Source organism: Mustela lutreola, chromosome 7 (genome assembly GCF_030435805.1).
Source record: "Mustela lutreola isolate mMusLut2 chromosome 7, mMusLut2.pri, whole genome shotgun sequence".
Lineage (NCBI taxonomy): Eukaryota > Metazoa > Chordata > Mammalia > Carnivora > Mustelidae > Mustela > Mustela lutreola.
The window spans coordinates 9,495,555-9,521,247 of NC_081296.1; the positions used below are offsets into that span (position 1 = coordinate 9,495,555).

General features: G+C 57.8%; 2 protein-coding genes across 2 annotated transcripts in view; one reads left to right on the plus strand and one right to left on the minus strand.

Moving 5' to 3' along the window:
- Positions 1-2,141: 2,141 nt before the first annotated feature.
- HAPLN3 (hyaluronan and proteoglycan link protein 3) lies at positions 2,142-17,218 on the plus strand. Its single transcript, XM_059180028.1, is given in 7 exon segments — positions 2,142-2,299; positions 6,672-6,762; positions 10,622-10,759; positions 13,267-13,303; positions 13,305-13,618; positions 14,985-15,287; positions 16,316-17,218. Coding segments are annotated over 5 exon segments (1,056 nt in total). The 5' UTR covers positions 2,142-2,299; positions 6,672-6,762; positions 10,622-10,644; the 3' UTR covers positions 16,603-17,218.
- Positions 17,219-18,684: 1,466 nt separating this feature from the next.
- ACAN (aggrecan) overlaps positions 18,685-25,693 on the minus strand; it is a 60,328-nt gene continuing 53,319 nt past the window's right edge. Inside the window, exons 13-18 of the mRNA XM_059180029.1 lie at positions 25,179-25,292; positions 22,141-22,299; positions 21,720-21,802; positions 20,963-21,107; positions 19,990-20,172; positions 18,685-19,578 (exon numbers count right to left, since the gene is read on the minus strand). Of these exons, the coding sequence (XP_059036012.1) occupies positions 19,502-19,578; positions 19,990-20,172; positions 20,963-21,107; positions 21,720-21,802; positions 22,141-22,299; positions 25,179-25,292 (761 nt within the window). The 3' untranslated portion in view covers positions 18,685-19,501. The remainder of the gene's footprint in view (positions 19,579-19,989; positions 20,173-20,962; positions 21,108-21,719; positions 21,803-22,140; positions 22,300-25,178; positions 25,293-25,693) is intronic.

Below are 25,693 nucleotides of genomic sequence, written 5' to 3' on the forward strand. Positions count from 1 at the left end.
CCACTCCTTCCTGTTTCAGAGAGCTTTTCGGGGGGCTGCATGGATTGTGTCTGGAGTCAGTCTTCTGGGGGGGGGGGTGGTGGTTATTGGCCTTGGGACTCCCTTTTGGGAGCATTTCCTAGCCACAAGCCTGTTCTGGCACCCCTGGGGACTAACACAGCGGAAGAAGCTGCTTTCCTCCACACCTGTGCTCTGGGATGGTTCCACTGTGCCCCACCTCCAGGAATGAACTGCGCTGGGGGTCTTGCTAGAACCCAAGGAGTCCCACTTCCATAAGGGGAAATAGCTTCCCGGCTATCTGTCCACAAGCATTCAAGGCACTGAATGTTTGTCGCAGGCTCATCTCGGCTGTAGTCACAAGACCCCCACCAGGCCTGGGAGCCCCGAGGGCCCTCTGGAATGGCCTAAGCCACACAGGCCCTTCTCATCTCTGTAATGTAATCTTGGATGAGTTGGCCGGAGCCTGAAAATCCCCCTCTGGAGAGCCTGGGGCCCTCACTCCTGCCCCTCCCCCTGGGTAGCCTCCCCGACTTCCACACACGTTCACCATCTCCTCCCCAGATTTCCTTTTTCATTCCGGACCACAGTCTGGGGAGCCAGGACTGAGATTACCTGCTGGCCAGCCCTGGCCTTGGCTGGCACATGACATTGCGATGCTGCAGCAGAACTGACCTGCCCAGCCGTGGTCGTCCTCCCTTCGCCTGTGGCTCTCAGCCCTGGGACCCTTGGAACTCCCTCTCCCAGGAGTCCGGTCTACTTTATGTTCCTGGTTTAAATAGGGTGGGGTCATTAGGAACTCAGGTTGGAAAACTGGAGTTCACCTCTTGATTGCAAGGAGCCTTAGGCACTTTATTTTATTTTTTTAAAAGATTTATTTGACAGAGAGAGATCACAAGTAGACAGATAGGCAGGCAGAGAGAGAGGGGAGGAAGCAGGCTCCCTGCTGAGCAGAGAGCCCGATGCGGGGCTCGATCCCAACACCCTGAGATCATGACCTGAGCCGAAGGCAGCGGCTTAACCCACTGAGCCACCCAGGGGGCCTTAGGCAATTTACTGAAATCTCTCTGGGCCTCATAACAGGACCAGCTCCATAGCCTTGTGGAGGCTGACAGAGGAGATCCCCAGATGCAAAGTCTGGCTCTTTGGAGGCCTCAAACATGGGTCGCCCACCATCAAAGAAGCCTGTAAGAATTTCCTAATTGGTGCTCAAGTCTTACTTCTCCAGTCCGTCTCCACTCAGAAGTCAGACGGGTCTCTCCTCCTCATGGAGGAACCTTCACTGGCTCTCTGATGCCTGGCATTCACTTCGGCCACAGTGTGCTCTCATGTGCTCCTGGCTTGCGTGTGACACACACACACATACACACACACACACACACACACACGCATGCGCACATGCACCCACATGCACACAGGCATTTGAAGTGTGTTTAGGAAGACTCTGGACTCAGTGACCCCGTGACATGTGGCCCTTCTCCTGACTAGGGTCAAAGGACTCTAGGCTTTTCTGCTGAGGGAAACTGTCCAGCCCAGGACCCTTGTTGACCAGGGTGGAAACAAAACACCCTTTCCAAACAGAAGTCCTAGGAGGTGGTGGTGCCTGCCAGATGGCTGAACAGACAGAAGTCAGGACTCTGAGGGAGGGCCCTGCCCCTGTTGGAGCACCAGTCAGAATCCTGGTTGCCCCTGCTATCTGCTGGGAGCACCCCTAACTTTGCCTTCCCTTCCCCCAAGACCACTGTTTCAGTGTCAGTGTCCTTGTGCCTGACCTTAGCTAACAGTCTGCTTGGGGAATCTCATGATGGCTAAACTCATGGGCAGGAGGGAGGTCACGGACCCCTGGCCTCATCTGGGCGGTAAGCACACAGAACGTTTATCCTTCCTGCTCCTGAAAGTGGGTGGCAGCCATTGCCCGCCTGCTGAGTGCTGGAGAGGGGTGCCCCCTGTTTAGTCCCACTGTTTTTGGTAAACCAGAGTGTTCCAAGGGGACCTTCCTCAATAACGCACTTCTTCCATCTCCCACTTACCCTCTGCAAGCTGTGCCAGCAACTCCTGCACATTCCCTTTACTCCCCACTAGCATCTCAGAATTGGAGCCCAAGAGCCTCCCTTTGGGCCCAGCCCTTGGATGGGAAAGGGGCGTGTGTTCCTTTAAGGGGCTGGCCCAGCGGGAACGCGGGGGGTTTGTCCGCAGCCGCTTCCTCTCAGGCGGTTCAGGGTCCCCCAAATCCGCCCGCTTTCTCGGACCCCGACAGCCCCGGGCTGGGAGCGCTGCAGCCGTCCAAGAGCCGCCTGGGGCAGTGAGTAGCTGGGGGGTGGCCGGGCTGCTGGGTCCCTCTGCGGGCCGTGTCCACCTCCTCCACCCCCGCTTTGGGTCTCCTGCGGGCCCCCACGTCTCCCGGGGCAGGGTAGGGGAAGCGCTCAGGAGGAGTGCCCTGGGGCGCGCCCCGGGCGCAAGTTCATGGGGAGCAGCGTGGGGGCGCGGGCGAACCTGCGCGGAACCCCGGGGCGCGCCACGAGGAGGCAAATCCCCAGCGAAACCCGATGCCTCCGAGACCACCGCCCGGTCCAGCCCCTTTGCCACCGGGGCCCGCCGGATCCCTGCCCGTCTCGTGCGGTCTGGGTCCTGCAACCTCCCGCGCCGTGCGCGGCGCGCCGGGCTCTGTCCCGGCATGTGTCGGGTGCTCCGGGGTCCGCGGGAGGCCGGGGGTGGGGTGAGGGGTTGGGGACAACCCGCGGGGGCGGCAGGCGGCAGACCTGCGCCCCTTGGCCTCCCCCCGGCCCCCGGCTGTCCCAGGGATGCGGGTCGGTTTCAGGCTGCGATTCGCGAGGGTTTCTGCCTTAGGGCGGCGAGACCAGAGTCGAAGAGGGAGGGAGGCCAGTAGCTCCCTGGGTGGGAGATGGGGTCGCTCGGGGAGGCATTTAGGGCCGGTGGGCAGCCAGGAAGGAAGCAGGGCGGGCGCTTGGACCCGGCTCTGTCACCAAACTCGCTGGGTGGCCCCAGCAGGCTGTGTGACCCAGCGTGGACCGTGGTGCCCAGCGCTGACCCCCCGGTGTGCCTCTGCTCTCTGCAGCAGGGGGAGGTGATTGAGAGGCGCCCTGGCCTCTCCCCCGCGGCCCCGCGTGAGCCAGCCGGCTGGAATACTGGTAGGAAACACCTCCGGCTTTCAGTTTCCGGGGGCCGCAGGTTTCAAAAGGCGCCTGTGAAGCCTTGTCTAAACAGGGGACACCGAAGTCTGATTCTTCCCCGGGAACCCGGGCTTGGAGAAACCTAGAGGGCAATACTGCCCCCTGCTGTTGGATGGGGGAACGCTACTCTCCGCCGCACAAATGAGGAGAGCCTGGGGGGGTGCCCATCTTCCTTCCGAGTTGGGCTTCCCCTTATTCTGCTGTGTGGACGGGTCCCGAGGCACGTGGTGCTGGGAGAAGCAAATGGTGGGCGGCCAGGGAGACTTGAAAGTTCTCTTACCGCTGCCTGTTTACCAAAGATAAAGCCTTGGATACTTCCCTCGCCTCCATGCTCTTGGCCTCAGTTTCCCCAACTATGAAGAGAAGGCAATGGTGACTGCTTTCTCTCCTAGGCAGTGAGAGGGGTGAAGGATCCACCGAAATAAGGGGAGACTGCACCTTTAACGTAGTAATAACTGCTCTATTTTGTGAGTGACAGCTTTGCAGACTTTCTCTCTTTTAATTTTCTGACCAGAGATATTTTCTGGGTATAAGTGTTGTGACCTCCATCTGACAGATGAGGAAAGTGAAGTTCAGTGACTTGCCCTCTAATACACTGTTAGTAATTCGGGGAAACCAGAACCGAATCCTGGTGGCTAGTCTGATTCTAGAACCTGAAATCTGCCGCTATGTTCTTCTGCCAATGCGTACGAGCAACGGTTTGTGGAACATCTGTTGTGTGTTGGGGCTGGACACAATTCATCGTATATAATCCTCTTCACGTCCTAGAGTGAGGTTCTAGATGAGGACAGGGAAGCACAGAGAGGTTGAGTAACTTGCTCAAGGTCACTCAGCAGGGTGCAGGTGTGTCTTGCCCAGGCAAAGCTCCAGCTGACTTGGGGAGCCTCCCATGACCCCCCCATAGTAGCCAGGGTAGGGGAGCCCACGCTGTCCATCGCTTCCTTGAGTGGTAGTGGTTGACTTTTCGCCTAACATTCAGGATGGTCGTTTGTTTTCAACTGCAGAGCTTTCCCGTTAATCTGCTCTGGAGACCAGGAAACTTCTGTTCAGAGAAGTCAAATGAGCCAGCCAGCAAGGGGCAAATCTAATGGGACACCTTAGGCTTTGTGTGCTGCCGTGGTATCAGAGAGGCTGGGAGAGGAGAGCCAGCTTCCATCTGGCTCAGAGCCCCTGGACACTGGGCTCATCTTCAGAACTCACTTTTTTTCTTGGGACCCCTCCCTGCATTCTAAGGTTGCATGACTGCTGAGTTAACATCCAGCAAAGGGTGGTGTCGACCAGATCACACCTCTCCTGTGGGAATGGTTTGTTGGTTTTTTTTAAGGTAGGCTCCATGCTCAACATAGGGCTCGAGCTCATGACCCGAGATCAAGAGTCACACGTTCCACTGACTGAGCCAGCTAGGCACCCCTGCAGTGGTGTTAGTAAACCAGAGAGTGGGTATCCAGACTGGAGAGGGGACCAAAGTAATGAAGGAGAACAAGAGCTCTTTTGGGGCACCTGGGTGTCTCATTCGGCTAAGCGTCTGCTCTCAGCTCAGGTCATGATCCTGGGATTGAGCCCCGCATCAGCCTCCCTGCTGAGCACAGGGTCTGCTTCTCCTTCTGTACCCGACTCCCCCCCACACCATGCGCTTTCTCTAATAAATACAATCTTAAAAAAAAAAAAAAAAAGGCAAAAAGCAAAATTTAGGGCTGTCTTTAGCTGGAAAGAAGGAGCCAGAAGGAGGACATGCCCTGGAGCTAAGGCAGGAAGAGAGCCAGAATGGTTCTTCTAGAATGTCAATCAGATTTGTGGCCATCCTCCACTGGAAACCCTCCAGTGGGCTGCGTCTGGTCCTGGGCCTCTGCCGGGGGTGGGGACATCACTTCCTGACTCCCTCCCTCTTGCTCCGCACTGGACTTCAAGCCCTTCCAGCCAAAGGCCTTTCTTTGCACTTGCTGTTCCCTCCCCTGGAATGCTTTTCCCTAGGATTCTCAGAGCCCACACCTTCAGTTGGTCCCCTTCTCAGGGAGGCCTCCCTGACCCATCCTGTCTCTGGCAGCACCTCTCCTCTGCTCAGCCTCCTCTGTCAACTTGCCACACTGGGACAACACGGATGTCCCATATCCTATTTGCTGCCTGCTTCCCTCCCTGGAATGGGAGCTCTGGCAACTTCCGATTTGGATCCCGCGGGCCGGAAACTGTGCCCGGCACGGGGCAGATGCGGGACAAGTACTTGAGGTCCTGGTTCCAGCTCCTTCATCCATCTCCTGATGAAGACCATCACTTTAGCTATGCAGCTTTGCATTTCTTTTCTGAACGATTTTATTTACTAATTTTTGAAGGGGGGAGCGCACCCGCACACGTGTGAGTGTTGGGGGAGGGGCAGAGGGAGAGAATCTCAAGCAGACTCCCCGCTGAGCACACAGAGCCAGACTTGGGGCTCGATCCCATGGCTCGGAGATGACGATCTGAGCCAAAACCGAGGGTCGATGGCCCAGCCGACTGAGCCGCCCAGGCGCCCTGCAACTTAGCATTTCCGAACCTCCGTTTCCTTGTCTGTATAAGGGGGATAAAAATTCTGACACTGTGAAACCCACAGGCAATGACATCGGTACAAATGCGCTGTTGAGCGGAAGGTGGTCTTCCTATAGGACAGATCCTTATGGGGGCTGGCTGGAGAGCTTCCAGTAGAGTCCCGCCCTTGCCATCTTGGCCACCTGACCTTCGGACAGTTGCTTCATACCCTTGTGCCTCTGTTTACCTGTGGAGGAACTGGGGAGAGTAAAATTCTGTCTGGGGTGGGGGGTGGTTCTTGGAAGGGTCAAGAGAACTGCTGGCCATGGAAGCCCTTTAAAACCAAGGGAGTGTAGGGGGTGGGGTTTTGGAGGCTGGAAAGCGGTGCCTAGGAGCTCGCTGGAGGCTCCGGAAGGTGCTACAGTCTTTCCTGCCTCAGTGCATGTTTCTGAACAATGACGGACCTCACCCACGACTGGGGAGAACCATGGGGGACTGAGGTCAGAGTGTCATGGAGCAGCGTTGGTCCAGGGTGATCTTTCTCAACATGCTGACAATTGGACCACTAAAACAGCGTGTCTCACAAGCAAAGAGCAAACCTAAGCAAGCTGTGGATTCCTTAAGACAAATGCTGATACTCCTGCAGAAAAGCACGCATACGAAGGTCACTCCCCAGGCTCTTTGCTGTTCCGTGTTCAAAACTCAGGGACCAAGTAGACTTGGATAATGCAGTATCTCTTCCCACCCCACTGTCCCACCTCTCGAGATCCAAACTCACACCATCTCAACACAAGGATTCCAGGGTGGGGGAGGGGTGCCTGTACGGCAGCTTCGTGCAAATTTTTCTGATAAGTGTAGGAATCCCTTGGCAAAGTTGCAAAGCCATTTCCCTTGAGTTAAAAAAAAAAAAAATGATTGAAGAAGATGGCTCCATCTGGCTCAGATTCTTAATTTTGGTAAATCTGGTTTCTCCCGGAATCCAAGGTCCCTGAAAACCTACATCTCCGAGGAGGAAGCCCTTGACCCGGAGGTGAAGGCTGGAAAGGCTGATTGACGGGGCGCACTGGGTGCCAAGGTCAGTGGAGAGAATGCACGGTGCCGGTGTTCTTTATTGGGACTCTATTAGGTTTTGTCAATGGCTGGTTACAAAGCTGCATATGTTTTGAGTAATCTGCCCCAGCCTGATTTTCCCCCCTCACCTTATTATTTAATTGCAAAAATCTGTTTTTTCAGGCACATCTGTATCACTTTGTGGCAGAAACACCTGCATTTGCTCGTCCCAGGGAAGCCCTTTCTCACTGGAGGGCGTTTGGGCCTGATGAGCCACTGTGAGGAGGAGGCTGGGGACATGGCAGGCCGGGACCCGACCGGCTCCTTCCCTGGCACAGGCTGCGAGTGTTCAGGGACACGGCAGGACCTGTCACACCCAGCTCAGTATCAACGGCCTCTCGGTCCTGGTTCCAGACGTGGGACCTTAAGGAAGGGAAAAGAAACTCCCCTAGGAGGGCCTGCTGTGTGTGCTCTGCACACGTCACCTCTCGGAATTTGACGTGGTCGTTCTGGACTTTGGAGCTGGTTGTGGGTTCAGATCCCAACTCTGCTGTGTCCTCGCTGGGTGACCTTGGGCCGATGAGTTCATCTCTCTGTGCCCTTGGTCCTTCCAGCGGTACAGTGAAATACTAGAAGGTCCCGCCTTTGAGGCTTGTGGTCAGGAGTAAATGAGATAGTAAGTGCTCATTAAACTCAGTTGTCAGTATTTTCAGGCCAAGGAGAGCGGTCCAAGTGAGGCTCAGCTGGGTTCACAAAGAGACTCAAAATGCGGGACTTCAATATGCTAGGACTTTCTCTCATGGGGACACCGTGCACTGGGGGCAGTCCAGGGCTGGTGGACCTGGCTTTGCCGTTCAACCCATGATTTACATTTCTGAAACTCAAATGGGACCTCTGGTTGCCAGCAGGTGGAGGGGGAAAAAAATGCCAGGGAGCGGGATCCCTGTTTTTTTTTTTTTTAAAGATTTTATTTATTTATTTGATAGACAGAGATCACAAGTAGGCAGAGAGGCAGGCACAGAGAGGGGGGAGCAGGCTCCCTACTGAGCAGAGAGCCCGATGGGGGGCTCGATCCCAGGACCCTGAGATCATGACCTGAGCCAAAGGCAGAGGCTTTAACCCACTGAGCCACCCAGGCGCCCCTGGGATCCCTGTTTTAATCCAAGAGCTGTGTGTGGCACGTGTTACTTCGCCCACGGCCCTTAACCAGCACGGAATCCCTCGGCTCCTCTTTGCTGCAGAGGGAGGCTGGGATCACAGCTTCGTGCTGGCTGGTCGTGCGCTTCTCCAGAACTAGGTGACTGCAGAGAGAAGTCGAGCACGTGGGTGAGACATAGCTCATGGTGAGTTTTAGGAGGTTCATTTCACACACGAGGAAACCCGCCTAGAATCACACAGCGTATAAGGGATGGAGATGGGGTTTGAACCCAGATCCTCCCATCCCCGGACTTCTGTACTAGGTTGCAGATTGTGCTGCCTGGTGGGGCTGCTCTGTGAGTGTCCCCTGGGGGTTTCCTTTGCCAAGAAGCGAGAGCTCAGAAGGGCCTCGTCCTACAGCCGTGCTTGGCACAAAGGGGGCTTTGGGGCTCAGATCTCCCTCAAGAGGCCTACAAGAGTAGCAGATTCCCGAATCTGCTTTTTCTTTCTTTTTTTTTTTTTTTTTTAAGATTTTATTTATTTATTTGACAGAGATCACAAGTAGACGGAGAGGCAGGCAGAGAGAGAGAGAAAGGGAAGCAGGCTCCCTGCTGAGCAGAGAGCCCGATGCGGGACTCGATCCCAGGACCCTGAGATCATGACCTGAGCCGAAGGCAGCGGCTCAACCCACTGAGCCACCCAGGTGCCCCCGAATCTGCTTTTTCTCCAGCAAGGGCTCCTCACTGTCCTGGAAGCAAGAAGGTTCCCTGCTGAATCCCACAGCCCTTCCTTGCAGATTCCATGCTTTCCTTGTTTTCTTTTTAAAGATTTTACTTAGAGAGAGAGAGAGACGGAGTACGAGCTGGGGCAGAGGGGGGTGGGAGTGGGGAGAGCGAGAAGGACAAAGCAGACCCCCCTGCGGGGGCTGCATCCCACGACCCCAAGACCATGACCCGAGCCAAAGACAGATGCTTAAGTGACTGAGCCGCCCAGGTGCCCCATTTCTTTTTCTTTTCTTTCCCCCTCCCTTCTCCCCCTGCCCCGCCGCTCTGGTCTCTTTTTGCTGTTCTCCCGCATTCTGGTCTCCGTACAACAGGCATTCACGGGGCCGCAGCCTTGCAATCATAGCAAAGGGGCAGTTCTCATGTTCTGCTTTGTCCATTTCAAATTATACCCTCAGCCTGTTCCCACACTGCCACATGATAATCACGGTCGGACTTCCAGATGCCCACTGCGCCCTGGCCTTGCCGCCCCACTGTCCGCCTTCAGCACAGGCCCCGGACGGGGGCTTCTGACCTTGTGGCTCCTCTGCTTATGGCCGTTCCTGGCACCCTAGGACTTTTGGGACCAAGGCGAGAGGGGAAATCCTGGTCTGGAGACCGAAGGGCATCTAGATGCTGGGCCTGCTGACCCCTCTCACCACCTCTGCCCTGGATCCTGGTGGTTCCAATAAAAAAGCTTTAATGAGGAAGAACCGGTTGACTTCTAGAGAAGGGGGTGGGGGGCAACCCACGAGGGAGTGGAAGACACAGATACAAGCAAGTTCCCTACCCCCAGCCTGGGTGGGGCTGCGGGAAGGGGAGGAAATGGGTTACACACCCCAGGAGAGCAAGTGCTGGAGAGAGGAGCCCACAGCAGGGCTGTGGTCACAAGGCAGCTTCTCCTTCCTCCTGTCCCTCTGCTGTGGCTGCCTCCCGTTGGCCGAATCCTGCTGGAAGCCAGAGGCCAGGACCCCAGAGAAGCTTCACAGCGACCAGTGCAGGGCAGAGAAAAGCACAAATGGAGAACTTAGAGCACATTGCCAGGCCCCCACGGGGTTCTCTTTGGCCTCTGAGCCTTTGCATTTGCCGGGCCCCCGCTGGGCACACCCCAGCGTCCTTTCCACCTAGCTGACTCCCGTGTCTTCAGTCTCTTTTTCTGCTCCTTGTCTCTCCCTCACCTCTGCATTCCCCACACAGCATCCAGACTTCCGCCCGTGACTCTACCCCGTCTTGGCACTGAGTTCCTCCAAGGCTGCCGGTCTTTTAAATCAAGGGCTCAGCAAATGGTTAGCGAGGGGGCGGGGGGAGGTGAGGGATGCACTATTAGCCTTGGGCGCAAAATACACTGGGGAGGAGGGTCTGTGTGCACCCAAAGCCCTTGGTCGTCAAGATGTAATATTTAATGCAATATTTAAAAAACAACCCAACAAACAAACTACAGCCCAAGGCCTTGTTGCCTATTTCATGTGCATGTCCACCGAAACTGGGATGTCCCCCAGAAGTGCTCACCTTGACTCAGGATAGGAAATAAATCTGTGGGGTCCCCGTTACCCCCCAGCAGCGGCTCAGGACTGAGACAAAAGCTGGACAATGCAGGACTCCCCTCACTAAACATGAATTCACCGAGATTTTCAGTCTAGTCGAGGCTCTTCGGTGCTCACAACTTTCAGATCCAATCGTGCCGTCTGAAAACTATCGATCCTGTCCCATCGTCCTGTGTAATTTTCTCCGCGGACTCCATGCTTCCTCCTCACTCCTCCCTAGGCTTTGCTGACTTGCTTCTGGCCCATCTGGCCTGGGGGGTGGGTGCAGTCCCTCGAGGGCAGGGACCTGGGCTCGCTCCCCTTTGTCTTCTCGCTCCGAGGACACGGTGTGATGATCCGTAATTGCCAGCTGAGCGAGTGAACAAGTGGATGCCGTGATGCAGGGGTCCCCGGGCCCCAGCAGCAGGCTTCTCTCATTGGCTTGTTTCTCTTCTCTTCCCAGCCTGCCCCGGACACCCTGGCGCCATGGGCCCACTGCTCCTGGTCCTGCTGTACCCGCTGTCCTGCGTGTCCGGGCTGCCTTTCTACAATGGCTTCTACTACTCCAACAATCCCAGCTCCTGGAACAGCCACGGCGAAGGTGGGCGGCCTCTTGGCTCTGGCTCTATGCCTTGCCCCGGTGAACGGGATCTCTCTGGGCTCCTGCTGGGATAAGGAGGCTCCAGTCTGGGACAGGGGACAGGGCGTGGAGCCTGCTGCCTCTTCCTTCTCTAGGTCCTGAAGCAGACCAGGCGCATTTCTAAGACAAGGCCAGGGACGGTCCACTTACTCTGTGTTTGCTGGTCCCTTGGGCTTGGAGCGCGTCAGAGCCGAGTGCACTTAAAGACAATCATCTGTGTGCTTCTGGACCCTGCCGGTTTTCCGAGATCCAACTTAAGTGGATCTCCCCTATTGTCCCCAGGGGAAAAGGGGTTTGAGATTAGAGAGATATGTGTCTGAATCTTAATTTTGCCATTTTGTACCTAAACAGCTTTGGGCAGGTGACTTTTTTTAGGTGGGGGAGAGGCAGAGGGAGAGAGAATCATCAGCAGGCTCCGTGCTCAGCACAGAGCCCGACTCAGGGTTTGATCTCACAACCCTGAGATCACGACCTGAGCCAAAATCAAGAGTCAGATGCTTGACAGACTGAGGCCCCCCCGCCAGGCGCCTCTGGGCAGGTGACTTTTTAGTTAGCAGCTGTGTACCTACTATCCGCCAGGCACGCTTCTCGGTGCCGTCCGTATGCTGCCTCATACAATCCTCAAAAAACCCTGGCGTAGCAGCAAGGTTGACAACCAGCGCCGTGAGGGCACCCGCTACCCCACGCTGATGGGCAGCCCCGAAAGCGAATATTGTGGATTATTTCATTTCCTAGATGAGGAAACCGAAGCTCACAGGGTTGAGCCAGCCTCCCAGGGCCCACGGATCCTAAGAACCTTCCCTGAGATTTGTCTGTGGCAGGACTGGGGACCCAGCCCCCCCGGTCGTGCCATGAGCCTCCCTCAGGCTCTAGGGGAACACGCAATCCTCACCTCTCCCTGTGCCCCGTGGCCGTTGATGGACCCGAACTTGTGTCTGTGTCGCTCCAATCTAAGTCTTTGGGGTCGCGTCTCCCTCGGCCCCCTTCTAAGAAGACACGTGTGACTGCAATCTCTAATCCCGGCTCCTCTCTTTCCCGTAGAAGGCAGCTCCCACGGGTGCCAGGAATTAGGACCCGGCTCTCACCCTCCTAGTCCCCCAGAGTTCGTGAGACAATTGCAACTTTACTGAGATTCAAGGAAACTTAAAAATTTACACCTTCTACTCATCCTGTTACGGCTTTCCCTTCAGGCCCTGAATATGTGCGCGCAAAATCACCAATAATCCACCCCCCACCTGGGGGCACCGTTGCTAACATGTCCGGTGGGTTCCTCTCGCCTTCGAGAGACGATCGAGAAAATTCTTTTTCTCCTCCTGCTCTACATGTGGGCTTGGGAGTCTTCCTGCTACTTCATAGAATACAGTGTTTTTCCAAGGTTAAGCAGTGTCAGCTCTGTGTTTATTCGTACCCAGGAGGCCTGCTGGTATATATGTATAGGATTAGAGGTACATTGTCTCCATGAGAAGCCCCGACCTCCTGTCACCCGCACTTCTAGGCGTTTGGGGAGCATCAGGGAGAACAGTTGGACAGAAAGTGAAGGGCAGGGACACCTGGGTGGCTCAGTGGGTTAAGCCTCTTCCTTCGGCTCGGGTCATGATCTCAGGGTCCTGGGATCGAGTCCCGCATCGGGCTCTCTGCTCAGCAGGGAGCCTGCTTCCCTCTCTCTCTCTCTGCCTGCCTCTCCGACTACTTGTGATTTCTCTCTGTCAAATAAATAAATAAAATCTTAAAAAAAAAAAAAAAAAAGAAAGAAAGTGAAGGGCAGGCTGTGCTCTCCTGCGGCCACCGTGGTGGCTCCCTCAGGGAGAGCTGTGTCCTCGCCAGCCGCCTGAGAAGGAGGTGCTCTGGTGCCTGCTCTATCAGGTAGCTTCTTGGGCACAACAAACTGAGCAGTTTAAGGCAACAGTCATTTTTAGTGGTTTTTTGGTTTTCTTTTTTTTTTCTTTTTTTGGTGGTTGTTTTGGCTCGTGATTCCAAGGGTCAGCATTCTGGGCTGGCATCCACATCCTTGGTCCCGGCTGTGCTCACTCCGTTGACTGTGCCTGCAGTCGGTAAGACAGGTCAGCTGGGAGCTGGTTGGCCTAGGATGGCCCCAGCTGTGAGGGCTTGTCTCTGCTCCCCGTGGGCTCTCCCTCTCCAGCAGGTACACCCAGGTTCATTTTCATGGGGGTTGGCAAGGTTCCGGGGAAAGAGTGGACCCAGGCTGAGAGCAGGCACAGGGGAATAGTCACTTCCGTCACGTTCCTGTGGTCAGAGCGAGTGGCACGGCCAGCAGGGATTTAAGGGGGAGGGGAAATGACGTCCCCTCCTGATAGGAGACCCAAAGCCGCAGTGCAGAGTGCGAGGGACGGGGAGGAGCGAAGCATTACGGCCATTCCTGCAAGGTGTGACTCCCGAGGCTGGGGCGGTCCTCGCAGGGGCACGGGTGGGCTGGAGCAGGCCCCATTGGCACCCCACCTCTCTCCCAGGCATCTTCGATGGGGTGAAGCTGGTGGTAGAGACGCCCCCACCCGGGGGCCAACGTGACCCTGCCCTGCCGCTACCACTACGAGCCAGCCCCGCTGTCCCCGAGGCCCGTGCGTGTCAAATGGTGGAAGCTGTCGGAGAATGGGTCCCCCGAGCTGGATGTGCTCGTGGCCATCGGGCTGAGGCACCGCACCTTTGGGGACTACCGAGGCCGGGTACACCTGCGGGAGGATGGGGAGCGAGAAGCGTCGCTGCAGATCCGGGACGTGCAGCTGGAGGACTCCGGGCGCTACCGCTGTGAGGTCATCGACGGGCTGGAGGACGAGAGCGGCCTGGTGGAGCTGGAGCTGCGGGGTGAGGCCCTGGTGGGCGGGCAGGGGGGTCGTGGGGGCCCGGGCCACGGGGAGAGGGCCCCGAGAAACCGTCTAGAACTCTGTGCCTTAGACAGACACACAGTCCTCAAAACCACCCCACGGGGAAGCTACTGCTGTCATCGTCCCCATTGTACAGATGAGGAAACAGAGGCACAGGGAGGCCAGATAAGGAAACAGAGGCACAGCTGAGGCTCCGGTGGGGGGTTGTAAGTGGCACAAACCAAGGAGGCCGCCCCGTGTGAGTGGCAGGAGTGGTGGGCACTGGGGCCACGCGGCTGAGCCTTGTCCTGTCCCATGGGAGTGCCCTCCCTACTCAGGCCCAGAAGCAGACCCCACCCAGCCAGGTTTTCTGACTTGACGAGAGAAGCATATACTTTCATGCAAAATCTCTGAATTTTTCTGTAAAATCTTCTAATGAAACAAAAAAAAGCAAGAGTCACAACTCTGTTATGTGCAAACCATCCAGAGCTCGCACGCCAGACCTTGTGTGTGCGTTCCCCGGGGACAATCTCTAGGGACAGTTACCCTCTCTGTCCCTAGGACGGGCTATGTGTCCCCATACCTCTCCTACCTGGGAGGGAGGCAGCTGGGAAGCATAGAGGACCGTGTTCTGGCTCCACACCCGGCCCGCCCCAGCTGTGGCACCCTGGGTGGCTGCCCCATCTCCTCGGAGCTCCGTCCCCTCCAGTGTGAAACGAGGGCCTCCTCCACCTCCTTGAGAGGAGATGAGGATAAAAGGCAAGTCAGGGACCTTTCCCATCAGCATCCCATCAGCATCCCGGTCTAGTCCAGATGGTGGCCAGTGGGGTCAGACTCCGCACCGCTGACGTTGGGTATGACAGGGAGGGAGGTCCGTGTGGTCAGGGGATAGTCCCCTGCCAGCTCCCAACCTGCTCACTGTGTCCTCATGTGATAGAAGGGGTGTGCGACCTCTGTGCGGTCTCATAGAGGGACACTGGTCTCATTCACGAGAGCTCTACCCTCATGACCTCAGTCCCTCCTTGGCCCTACCTCCAGAGACCATCCCATTAGGCCTTGGGATTTCAACAGAAAGTAGGGGGACACACCGAGACCACGGCACTGGGGCTCTTTCAGCAGCCCTGCAAATTCGGGGCTATGTCCGTTCTATAGGTGGGGACATTAATTGCCTGAGTCCTTTGTGACCTTCATGAGCTAGTCTGTGTTTCCTGAGTACCACCGTGTAGCGGCCCAGTCCTAGGAGGGCGGCAGGAAGCAGACATAGACTCTGCTTCAGACCCGGACGTGGAGTGGGGATGCAGGAACTGGAGTCTCCAGCCCGCCGGGCCCCTGCGCACCCCTCAGGCCCCTCTTTCCTCCCTCCCCAGGTGTGGTCTTTCCCTACCAACACCCCCGAGGACGCTACCAGCTCAACTTCCACGAGGCTCAGCGGGCGTGCGAGGAGCAGGACGCGGTGGTGGCCTCCTTCGAGCAGTTGTTCCGGGCCTGGGAGGAGGGCCTGGACTGGTGCAATGCCGGCTGGCTGCAGGACGCCTCGGTGCAGTACCCCATCGCACGAGCCCGGCAGCCCTGTGGCGGCCTGGGCCTGGCCCCCGGCGTGCGCAGTTACGGCCCGCGTCACCACCGCCGGCACCGCTATGATGCCTTCTGCTTCGCTCCTGCCCTCAGGGGTGAGTACGTGGGCCCGGGCTGGGAGGGCAGCCTCTGGGGAGCCTTGGGACCCCTCTGCCCGCACTGCCAGCACCTTACCTGGAAGTCTGGAGTCCTGCAGGGCTGGAAGTCACATCTGGCTGAGTTTGAGGGCTCTGCTGCTGTTTCACGCCCACCACTGGTTTCCTTGGTCCTCGGACCTTTTCTGAGAGCCTCCTGCGTGCTGGAGCCACACTAGGGCACCCCAGACAAACAGAGTACGGTCTGTCCTCACGAAGGGAATCATTTCATGGCAAGATCAACAAATAAAAACAGAAACTGGTTTGTTGTCACATCCCAAGCAATCAGAGAAGTGTCCGGCACCTAGGTACCCAGTAAACAATTTTTTTTAAGATTTTATTTTATTTTTTTTTTTTTTTAAGATTTTATTTATTTATTTGTCAGAGAGAGAGAGAGAGCACAGGCAGAGTGGCAGGCAGAGTCAGAGGGAGAGGCAGGCTCCCTGCAGGGCAAGGAGCCCGATGTGGGACTCGATCCCAGGACGCTGGGATCATGACCTGAGCCGAAGGCAGCTGCTTAACCAACTGAGCCACCCAGGCGTCCCTAAAGATTTTATTTTTAAGTCACCTCTACACCCAACATGGGGCTCGAACCCACAACCCCAAGATCAAGAGTCACACGCTCCACCCACCGAGCCAGGCAGGCGCCCCGGGGACTCAGTAAATGACTGGGTGAGCGAGAGGCTCTGATTGGAGCAACTAGGGGTGGCACCGGCTCAGGGTGCAGTTAGGGAAGGGAGAAGCGGAGTACAGATGTGGTGGGAGGGACCCTGGCGCTCTGGCAGGTGGGATGGAACCCTCAGGGAGGGGGTCAGAATTCGAAGGTACCTCCCCAAAGGACACATGGTCAGTGCCCGCAGCCTCTTGGTTCCCTGGGTTCATTGCCAGGTCTGTCTGAGGACATCTGACGGGTGGGTGTTTCTGCGGGCCCCACTGTCCTCTCGGGCTGCCCCCCTCCTGCCCAGCCCTCACGCCCCACTTTCCCACAGGGCAGGTGTACTACCTGGAACTCCCTGAGAAGCTGACCCTGGCCGAGGCAAAGGAGGCGTGTCGGGAAGACGGCGCCCACATTGCCAAGGTGGGCCAGCTCTTTGCCGCCTGGAAGTTCCGTGGCCTGGACCGCTGTGATGCCGGCTGGCTGGCGGATGGCAGTGCCCGCTACCCCGTGGTTCACCCGCGTCCCAACTGCGGGCCCCTGGAGCCCGGCGTCCGAAGCTTCGGCTTCCCGGACCCGCAGAGCCGCGAGTATGGCGTGTATTGCTACCGCCGGCGCTAGTCCCAGGAGGGGTTGCCCCGCTCTGCCCTGTCCCGTCTCACGCTGTATTTATTGAGGGGGTGATTTTCTCGTGTGGATTGGGGCAATTTTTGTATTGTTTTTATACTTCACAAGTGAAATTTTTTTAATTACTTTTTTTTTTTTTTTTTTGTAAATCCAACATTGCAAATCCTCCCTTTGTTCGGGTGGATACCCCAAGGCTCCCTGTTTCCTGGAAGCCCTCTGCCCCTCTCCTCCAGGCCAGTGGAGGTTTGTGGGCTCACAAGGGCTCTCTAGCGTCACCGAGCGCTACCCAGAGCGTACGATGACGCGTGGTGGCTGCAGCGCCCCCCCCCACCTCAGCGTGGGGGAGGGCGAGGGTGTCCAGGGGGCCCTGGAGCTGGGCATCGTGGCCTCCTGCCTCTTCCTCCCCCTCTGCAGAGCTGCTGGCCCAAGTCAGCATGGCTGAGGAGCTAGCGCTAGAAGCGGGTCCCCAGGCTTCTGCATGAAGTCCCAGGAAAGGGAGAAATTTCTCTCTCAAAAAGTCTGTATTTTGTTCCCCTTTTCCCCTCCTCAGGGAGTGGTCCTCAGGGGTGTGTGCTCTCTTTGGACAGTAAATGGTGCTGTGACCCCCGTCCTTCTGTCCAGCTCTGCCTCATTCAGTCCTGGTGCGCACACAGCTCCTTTTCCAGGGAGAGTGGGGGGCAGCACTATTTCAGGGAGCTCTGTGGGCTGCACCTTCTGGCCCCATGGTTCTGGTTTGCCCACCCTGTGGCTCCATGCCCTGGGCGCTGGCCCAGCTGCTGGAGCTCTGGCCTGCTTTTCCACCGTCTCCACTCCCGGGCTGCATGTCAGTGGGGGTCCAGAAGAGAAGGATGCGCCTCTCAGGACACAGAGGAGGCTGTGTTCCCCGCCACCCGCCCCAATAGGATCTTGGAGACCAGCCCTCTCTGTGTCTCACCCTCTTCCCCCGACTCCCACCCCAGCTTCAGGAAAACAGGCCTGCCTCTGCCTAGGCACCTGTCTGCCACTCTCACTAGGTTATGGAGTCTGTTCCGCACGTGGGCCCATGCTTCTCAAAGCGTGGCCAGGCAGCACCCCTTGGGAATTATTAGAACTGCTAGTTTCTGGACCCCACCTCAGACCGGCCGCGGGAGAAACTCTGTGTTATCACAGACGCTCTTGATTCTGATCCAGGTTTGAAAACCACAGATGTCGTAGTGCTCCCAACTGATCAGCTAATCACTTACACAGTTACTGAGCCCCTTCTATGTGACCGTCATTTACTTCTGTCCACTCGTGGTTTCCAGACTCTTGGGTAATCTGGACACGTGTGTATGTTCACCTACAAATACTCACCCACACGAACACACGCCTGAAAAGATACCAGCAAACTCACAGCAGCACGCACTAACCAGCGCCCAGACTCCTTCCCAAACACCGACGCAGGGGCCCACTGAGCAACTGAGCCGAGCAGGGGGCCCCCATCTGGCCTCCTAAGGAGCAGGCTTGGCAGGGGACCGTCCCCTGCCTCCACTCAAGGTCTCCTGAGGGAATCCATAAGCCATTGTAATCGCTTTTGTTGATATCCTATAGCCTCCTTGAGGGCAGGACGCCCAGACTTTTTGGCTAGTGGCCAGCGAACTAGCTAAGCACAGATACGTGTAGGCAAGAAGCCCTGTTCCCAGGCTGTCTGCGGCTGCTTCTGTTCCCTCCTCTCAATCCTGATGGGCCTCTGCTCTTGACACGCTCTACCAAGCATCTCCTAGGGGAGCAGTGTGCGATCAAAGAACCAAACTATGCAAAGTAACCGGATGTCCCATTTGAGTGGGCCATGACAGTAAATGCGTGTGCATGCACACATCCACCCCCACCCCCACCCCCACCCCCACGGTCCATCAAAAGCACAGGTACCCTCACAGTAACAGAGTGCAACAGGTGTGACTGTTCCAGGCTTCGTGAACAGACAACATTCACCCAATTTGGGATCCTTTGCTGGAAACACGTCCCAACTGCCCCCGTTCCTAAGGGCCCCTTTGGTCGACCTCAGACCCTGGTTGCCTTCTCTTGAAATTTAAAAAAAGGGAAAAGAGAAGAAAGAGATCTCTTCCAATGTCTTTATTATTATAATTATCATCATCTTTAGTTTTCAAAAATATAAATAGGTGCACGGAACTCTGGTGCCTGCACCGTCCCGGGGGTGTGGGGGGAGGGGAGGGGGTGGGGCGGCACTCCCGCTGGGAAGGAGGTGCCCTCCCCACCCAGCCCTGCCGAGAGAGATGTACACCTGCACACCTGCTCCGGTGGGAGGAGGTTGCTGGAAGAGGGACCCTGGGAGGGAAGCCGACCCCCACGCAGCGGAAGATCCCTCCATGGCTCTCTCCTGCCCCCTCACCTTCAGCGGAGGCCGCCCCCTCTCCCCTAGGCTTCTTCCCCCACACAGAGGGTGCAGCTCTCCTTCCTCCAATACATTCAGCTGTGGTCCGGTCCCAGCCCCTTCCTCCCTCCCCCCCTAGCTCTCCCTGGAGGTGAAAGAACCAACGATTGCACTGCTCTTGGATAAAGTCAGGAAACAAAAAATAATCTTCTTTATTTAACTTAACCCCTCCCCTTCTCCCCCTGTCCCTGCACTGGTCCCTGGAAAGGCACAACGGGAGATTGAAGAAACGTCTCTAAACTCAGTCCACGGGTTACAATACGTTTGCTTGGCTTTGGCATTGGGGGGGAAATCAGATGCAGTTTTGGCAATTGGGGGGGGCCGGGGAGCGGTTGCATACACAATGTGGGATTTGTTTTTCTCCTTCTTTAATGGAATTCCTTATATGACAGAAAGCGACAAGAAGGGGACACCATCCGTGTGGGACATCAGCCTGGCGAGGCTCCTGGGCTCAGCATCCTGGGCGCGTCCTGGAGGCTCCCCTCAGTGGGCTGTGCTGGGGCGGCTCCTCCGTGGGGCCCGTGGGCTCCGCTTCTGTAGTCTGCGCTTGTATGTGGAGGCTGGGGTGGAAGGGAGACCAGAAATCTTGACCGCTTGCTCAACAGGGAGCTGGGGCAGCCCAGCCTCTCCCCACGGGTCCCTCCTCTTCCCCTTCCCCGCAGGAACCACCGGCTCAAGAAGGCAACCTGAGGTTCGCCCGGTTTCTGGTTTTGATTTTTTCTTGGCACCAACTTGGGCTAGGGGGCTTTGAGCTGGTGTTGAAAAGGAAAGCAGGCCACCTGCTTTTTCCTTCGAGCGCGAGCCCTCCCCAAGGGCAGAGGGAGTGAGTGTGAGGGAGTGAGGCCCCGGATAGTGCGGACAGCTGGTGCTCAGACCCCCCCCCCCGCCCCCACCCCGGGGGAGAGCAGCAGGACCTGGTGCTGGGATCTAACACTGTGCCCAGCCCGGGTCGGGGGAGGGGCTATGCTCACGGTCTGTGCAGGTGACCCGAGGCTCCTCCCAGTGCCCGCTGGGCTGGCAGCGGATGGTGGGCACGTGGCGCTGGACAAAACCCTCGGTGCACTGGTACCGCACCAGTGAATTGATCTCATACCGGTCCTTCTTCTGCCCGAAAGTTCTGGCGTGTTCCACCACGGGGGGATCTCCGCAGGCCACTGAGGGGCAAACACCCTTGAGAAAGGGCTCTCAGAGGGTCTCCCGTGATGGCCCATGCCTGTGATGAGCCGGTGCAGCCCCCTCTGGCGGTGAGGAGACAGCCCAGAGCCCAAGGAGGGGACACATGGCCCTGAGCCCCGGCTGCTGGCAAAGGGCCGTTTTCACACTGTGCTAAGCATCTGGGAACCACTGGTTCTAACATCTGGGCCCGTCTGTGATTTAGGGCAGCAGGGCAGGAATAGAAGGAGGGTCTCCAGGGAACGAAGAAAGGACAACAGGGAGGGAAAAGGGTGGGAAAAGGGGCAACAGCCAGGAAGACAGCCTGTGACTTCTTTATGAAAACAGTGGGACAGAAAGGAGGCCTGGGCAGGGCACAGGAACCGGAGAGCCATGTTCGACCAGTACCTCCGTGTCCACAGACTCTGAACAGAGGATCGGGATCTGACCACTGACAGCTCTGGGGACCCCGAAGAGCGCCGGGCTGTCCACCCAGGGCAGTCCTCGTGTGTGACTTTCTGTGCAGGTGCCCAGGGGGCTGTGTGTGTGGGAGCCGGTCTGTCCTCCAGCCTGGGACCCTCGCCCTCCCTAGGAGTGGGCCTGCTCTTGCCACTGGCCCCAGGACGCTGGCACAGGGAGAGCCCCCCACGCCCAGACTAGCACCAGTCTGCCTGCTGGGCGGTTAAGGGGACAGTAGCACCCAGGAGGCCAGGACATGTGCCCCAGATCCCACAGCAGGAGCCCCAGGGCCTGACCTCAGCCAGGCGGGGCCGCTCCAGGGTGGCCGCTCACCTGTGCCCTTTTTACACGTGAAGGGCAGGTGGTAATTGCAGGGCACGTCATTCCACTCTCCCTTCTCGTGCCAGATCATCACCACGCAGTCCTCTCCGCTGACGAAGAAGTTGTCCGGCTGGTTGGGGCGCCAGTTCTCAAATTGCTGGGGGGAGGTGAGGGTTTGGCAGGGGTGAGGCTGAGGCCAGAGCTCGGCCTGACCCCCGCCTTCTTCTCTGTCCCGGATGAGCCCATGCCACTCCTCCATCGGGCCAGCAGGGGCGGGCCTCACAGGCTGCCTTGCTTGGATAGCGCTGGGCGGTGAAGACGTGGCTCCCGGGTCCAGACTGTCTCCCTAGGCTTCTCCCTCAGGCCTGGCCCTCCGGCGGAGTCTGCTTCTCTCACCCTCCAACTCTGTTCCCATCCACCTCTTCCAGGAAGCCTTCCCTGACTTCCTCTGCTGAGCTGCAGCATTACTTTGTGTACTGTCCCTTGGCATCTATGTCGCTTTCTGTGGGCCTGGCTCCTTGAGTCGACTGAATCCTCTGTGGGCAGGGAAGCCCTTAAAAGCCTCCATGTCCCCTTCTGCTGGTGTGCCTGCATTCTGTCATCGTCTGCATCGCCTCCTTCATGCTAGTGTTCCCCGACCCACCCTGGCAGAGAGGACTGAGATGCAGTCCCGGCCTGCAGGGCTCCCAGCCCGGCAGCGGCTCAGTGGGTGCCTCTATTCCCCTCCTCGGGGCCCCCAACTCTCCCCAGTGTCCCCGGCAGAACTCACCAAGGAGTGTCCGTCTGACCAGCGGAAGTCCCCTTCGATGGTCCTGTCATTCAGGCCGATCCACTGGTAGTCTTGGGCGTTGTCTAGAGAGAGGCGTGAGGGTTGGGCACGGCGCTGGACACCCCGAGGGTGTCTGAGAACTTGGGCACACAGAGCCGGAGGGGATGGGGTTGTGGCATAAGGCGGGTGGGCTCCTAGGACCAGGCCACCTGCTTCTACAGCCCTGACACGGGTCTCCGCATACACACGTGCAGAGTGTGCTTCGGACCAGCCCCCAAGCTGGCAGGGACTGGCGATACCCACTCCCCAGGGTTAGTCTGCGGCTTCGGGGCGCAGCCCCGGGGGCGGAAACCCCCTTCCTTCCCTCCCCGCCCCCCACCCTGCTGGCCCCGAGACCCCCCACCCCTCCCTCCGCACTCACTGTTGACAAACTCCTGCTCCTCGGGGGTGACGATGCTGCTCAGGTGTGACTGTTGGGCCCGACACCGGCTCTCGGCATCCACCCAGCTCTCGCGGTCCGGGAAGTAGCGGTAACAGTGACCCTGGAACTTGGTCCAGCCCTCCTCACACAGCTCCTGGTCTGCAACACAGGTCAGGGGCTTGAAGGGAGAGGCCCCGGGGCCGCCTGGGGGTGTCTGGTGCGGCCAGTCCAGTCGTATGCCAGCTGCCTCCATTTACCCCGCCTTCCAGGTCCGCCCCTGAGGGCGGGGCCCATCCAGACGAGGCTCGAGTTGGGAGCCAGGAAGACCCGGCCCTGGAGCCCCAGAGGCTCTGGGTATGTTCCCACCATCTTTCCCTGATGTCGGCCCCCCAAGCTTTTCTCCTGTCGGGATCCCTGCTCTGCGGGGTGGAAGTTGGGAGGTGTCGAGGTTAAAGGGAGGAGGGGGGGAGTTGTGGGGAACGCGTGAAGGGACCAGCAGCAGGCATTGCTGGGGGCATGAAATGGCACTTTGGGTGGCAGAGAGGAGCAGAAATAAGTCCGGTCTGGGTCTACAGAAGACTCGGGCTCTCCATCTGTCGATCTGAGCTGGCCCTGGCTGGGCACAGGATACCGGCCTCTTGGAGGACGAGGAAGCCAACTGGGGGTCCACGACCCAGGGGCCTTGCTTGTTAATTTCTTGGTGACAAGTGAGAAGAGGGGGGAGCTTCTCTCCTCACAAACCTAAATGGGTAATGGGTTCTGAGTTCAGGAGCAGGAGAAGGAGCTCTTGGAGCAGGCCGGAGGGACAGACAGAGTCTCCCGCAGGCTTGGGAGAGTCATAGGACTGCGACTTCCCATCTCTGCCTTCAGTGACACCACATCAGGAGCTGTAAATTCCCCAGAGATCGGCAGATGCTACCTCTCAGGGCTCCCCCTTCCTCCTCAAGAGCTAGCTGTTAACCATCAGCCGGTACCCCATGGGACAGAAGGAATTCCCAGACCCTCTCTTCCTCCTTCCCCTGGGGCCTCCCAGGGGAAGGGGTGCTCCTTGGGCCTGGGGGCCCGAGGGCAGGTCTGGGAACCCTCAGGCTGTATGGAGCCTCCCTTACTGGGTGCGACCCACAGTCTGGCTGACCCGGGAAGGGAGGACCAGAACCAGAGGGGGAGGAAGCTTAGCTGAAGGGGTGGATGCTAGGCAGAGAGACACTCCGGGAGGCTGAGACAGAGAACGCGTGGAGGCCAGCTGCCCAAGGAGAAGAGGCCGAGCAGCAGGAGGGCTGAGGAGGAGGCCGCTGGTCCCCTGCAGCCCATGCCTCCTCCAAGGAGCAAGGCAAAGGTCTGGAAAGAAGGTGGCAAGGTGTCTGAGGGAGCTAGGCACCTGAGCAGGCGAGAGACGGCATTCCAGGGCTGTCGGGGCAACGAGCTGGGCTGAGCAGGCAAACCTGGGCAGGGGTGGTGGGGGGTTTGGCGGGAACAGCTCTGGGAGGGCCCAGGGCATGCAGGATGGAGGCTCTGGGGAAGCAGGAACAGAATTCCAGCAAGGCTGGAAGGCGCAGTGGGCCCGGAGCCAAGCCGCAAAGCACCTGGCAGACCGAAATGGCAGAAGAAATGGAGCCTCGCTTTGCTTAGTCGGGCGACACCGGCACCATCTCTGCGGCCCGCCAGAGCACACAGGCCGGTGGGGGCCCTGCCTCCACGCTGGGCAGAGCACCTCTTTCCCTAGGAAGGTGTCCAGGAGCAGTAGAGTGCCAGACACTCCTCCCCTGTGGCAAACATTTCGGCATCCTGGGAAGAGAATCCTATAACCCTCCATTCTTCCCCGCAGCCAAGACCCCATGCTTAATTTCTTTGTGTCTAGGGGTGGAGGAGGAGTGTGGGAGGCTGCAGGGAAGGAAGGAGGTTCAGGCCTTTTCTTCCAGAAACCTTAAGTTCCTCCGACAGTCTGTAATCTTGGCAGTGCCTGGAAGGAAAATGCAATCCCAAGCTACCTCCCCAGACTGCTTAGGACCAAAGGGACACTTCCCAGGAGTTTCTTTTGCTTTCTGGCAGCTCCTGAGATACCCAACTTGAGCGATCATAGAAAATGGTCTGGAACCCCTACATGCTTCTAGGTCTGTGTGAGTTATTGCTACTAGTAATCACAAGTGCCATCTCCCCCTTTCTGGGTTGGGGTGACTCTGAGGCCTAGGAGCATGGCAGGGGGAAACTAGAAGCACCAGAGTGAGGGAGTGCCGGGGACAGGGGGTGCGAGGCTCAGGGAAGTTCCTGGCACACGCCTTCCTTGGCCGAGCCTGGCCCAGGTGCAGAAGTGAAGGGGCTGGCAAGGCCCAAGAGGGGAAACTCAGCCCCCATCCCTTGCAGCGAGGCTCTGTTCTCTCTGGCCAGCCTTTTGACTTGCACAAGGGCAGGGAAAAGGAAGCACAGGCCAGGAGTGGCACTGACATGGCAGCAGTCACTGGTGATGGGAGAAACTGACATGCAGCAGCCCCTGCCCATGCATGTCATGCTGGTGACACAGAGCTCTCAGGCAGACAAAACAGAACGCTTGCCAGAGAAGAATGAGGTAGCATGGCCAGCGTGGCCTGGTGGCTCCCCAGGCCATGGAGGGGCCACAAAAGTCCCACAGGCAATACAGCAGGCTGATACATGCTTGTGACCCACAGCTTCCTTCCAGACGAGTGCACGGGATCAGCTCTGTCCTCTTTTGGTCTGAGGCACGCACCGACCTCAAGGTACTATCAGTGGTCTGGAAGCCCTGAAGAAGGTCCGTGTTTTAACGATCCCCCAGGACCCCACCTTCCAGAGCACAGGCTGGCACGTCTCTCCTATGGTCAGATCAGCCAATGCCCCAGAGGAGGGTTTCCGCAAGAAGAGTGGGAGTGAGTGAGGCAGACTTCTCAGTGGGGGCCCCTGAAATGGCTGTCCGGGTGGAGTGTGCCGGCCCCAGCCAGGGCCGAGCGCCTGTGGTTAGAAGGAAGGGAGACAGAGGAGGAGGGTGCGGCAGTTAGTAACATTAGCTGAAGCCAAGACGGCCGTACCAATCTCACACAGGTCCCCTCGGTAGCTGGGAAGGCATAAGCATGTGAAAGAGTCGATGGTGTCCACGCAGGTGGCTCCATTCAGACAAGGACTTGAGAGGCATTCGTCAATGTCTGCAAGAAACCAAGGGCCACCATTAGGACTCTGGCCGGCAGCTCCAGCTTGGCAAGCATCGCAGGTGCCCTATGGGTGGCCAGCCCTGCTGCTCTCCAGAGTCCTGGGAGGGGTGGCTGGACTTCCTAAGAGCTGTTGCTGCTGCTGCTGCTGCCGCCATATTGGAGCGCTGAGCCAAAGATCCAACCCGGGTTTTCTTGGATGTGTGTGATTCCTGACTGGCAACCCTGGAGCCCTGGAGCCAGGTTTCCCTGTGGGTGGAGAGATCTGGGGCTTCTGAAGGCGAACGCCCACTGGAAGACTGAGCACCCAGCTCCTCCGAGATGCTTTCTTTTGTGAGTATTTCGAGAGGCTTTGTGTCTGAGCTGGCTCGCAACGTGACGCTGGTGAGCAAGGACAC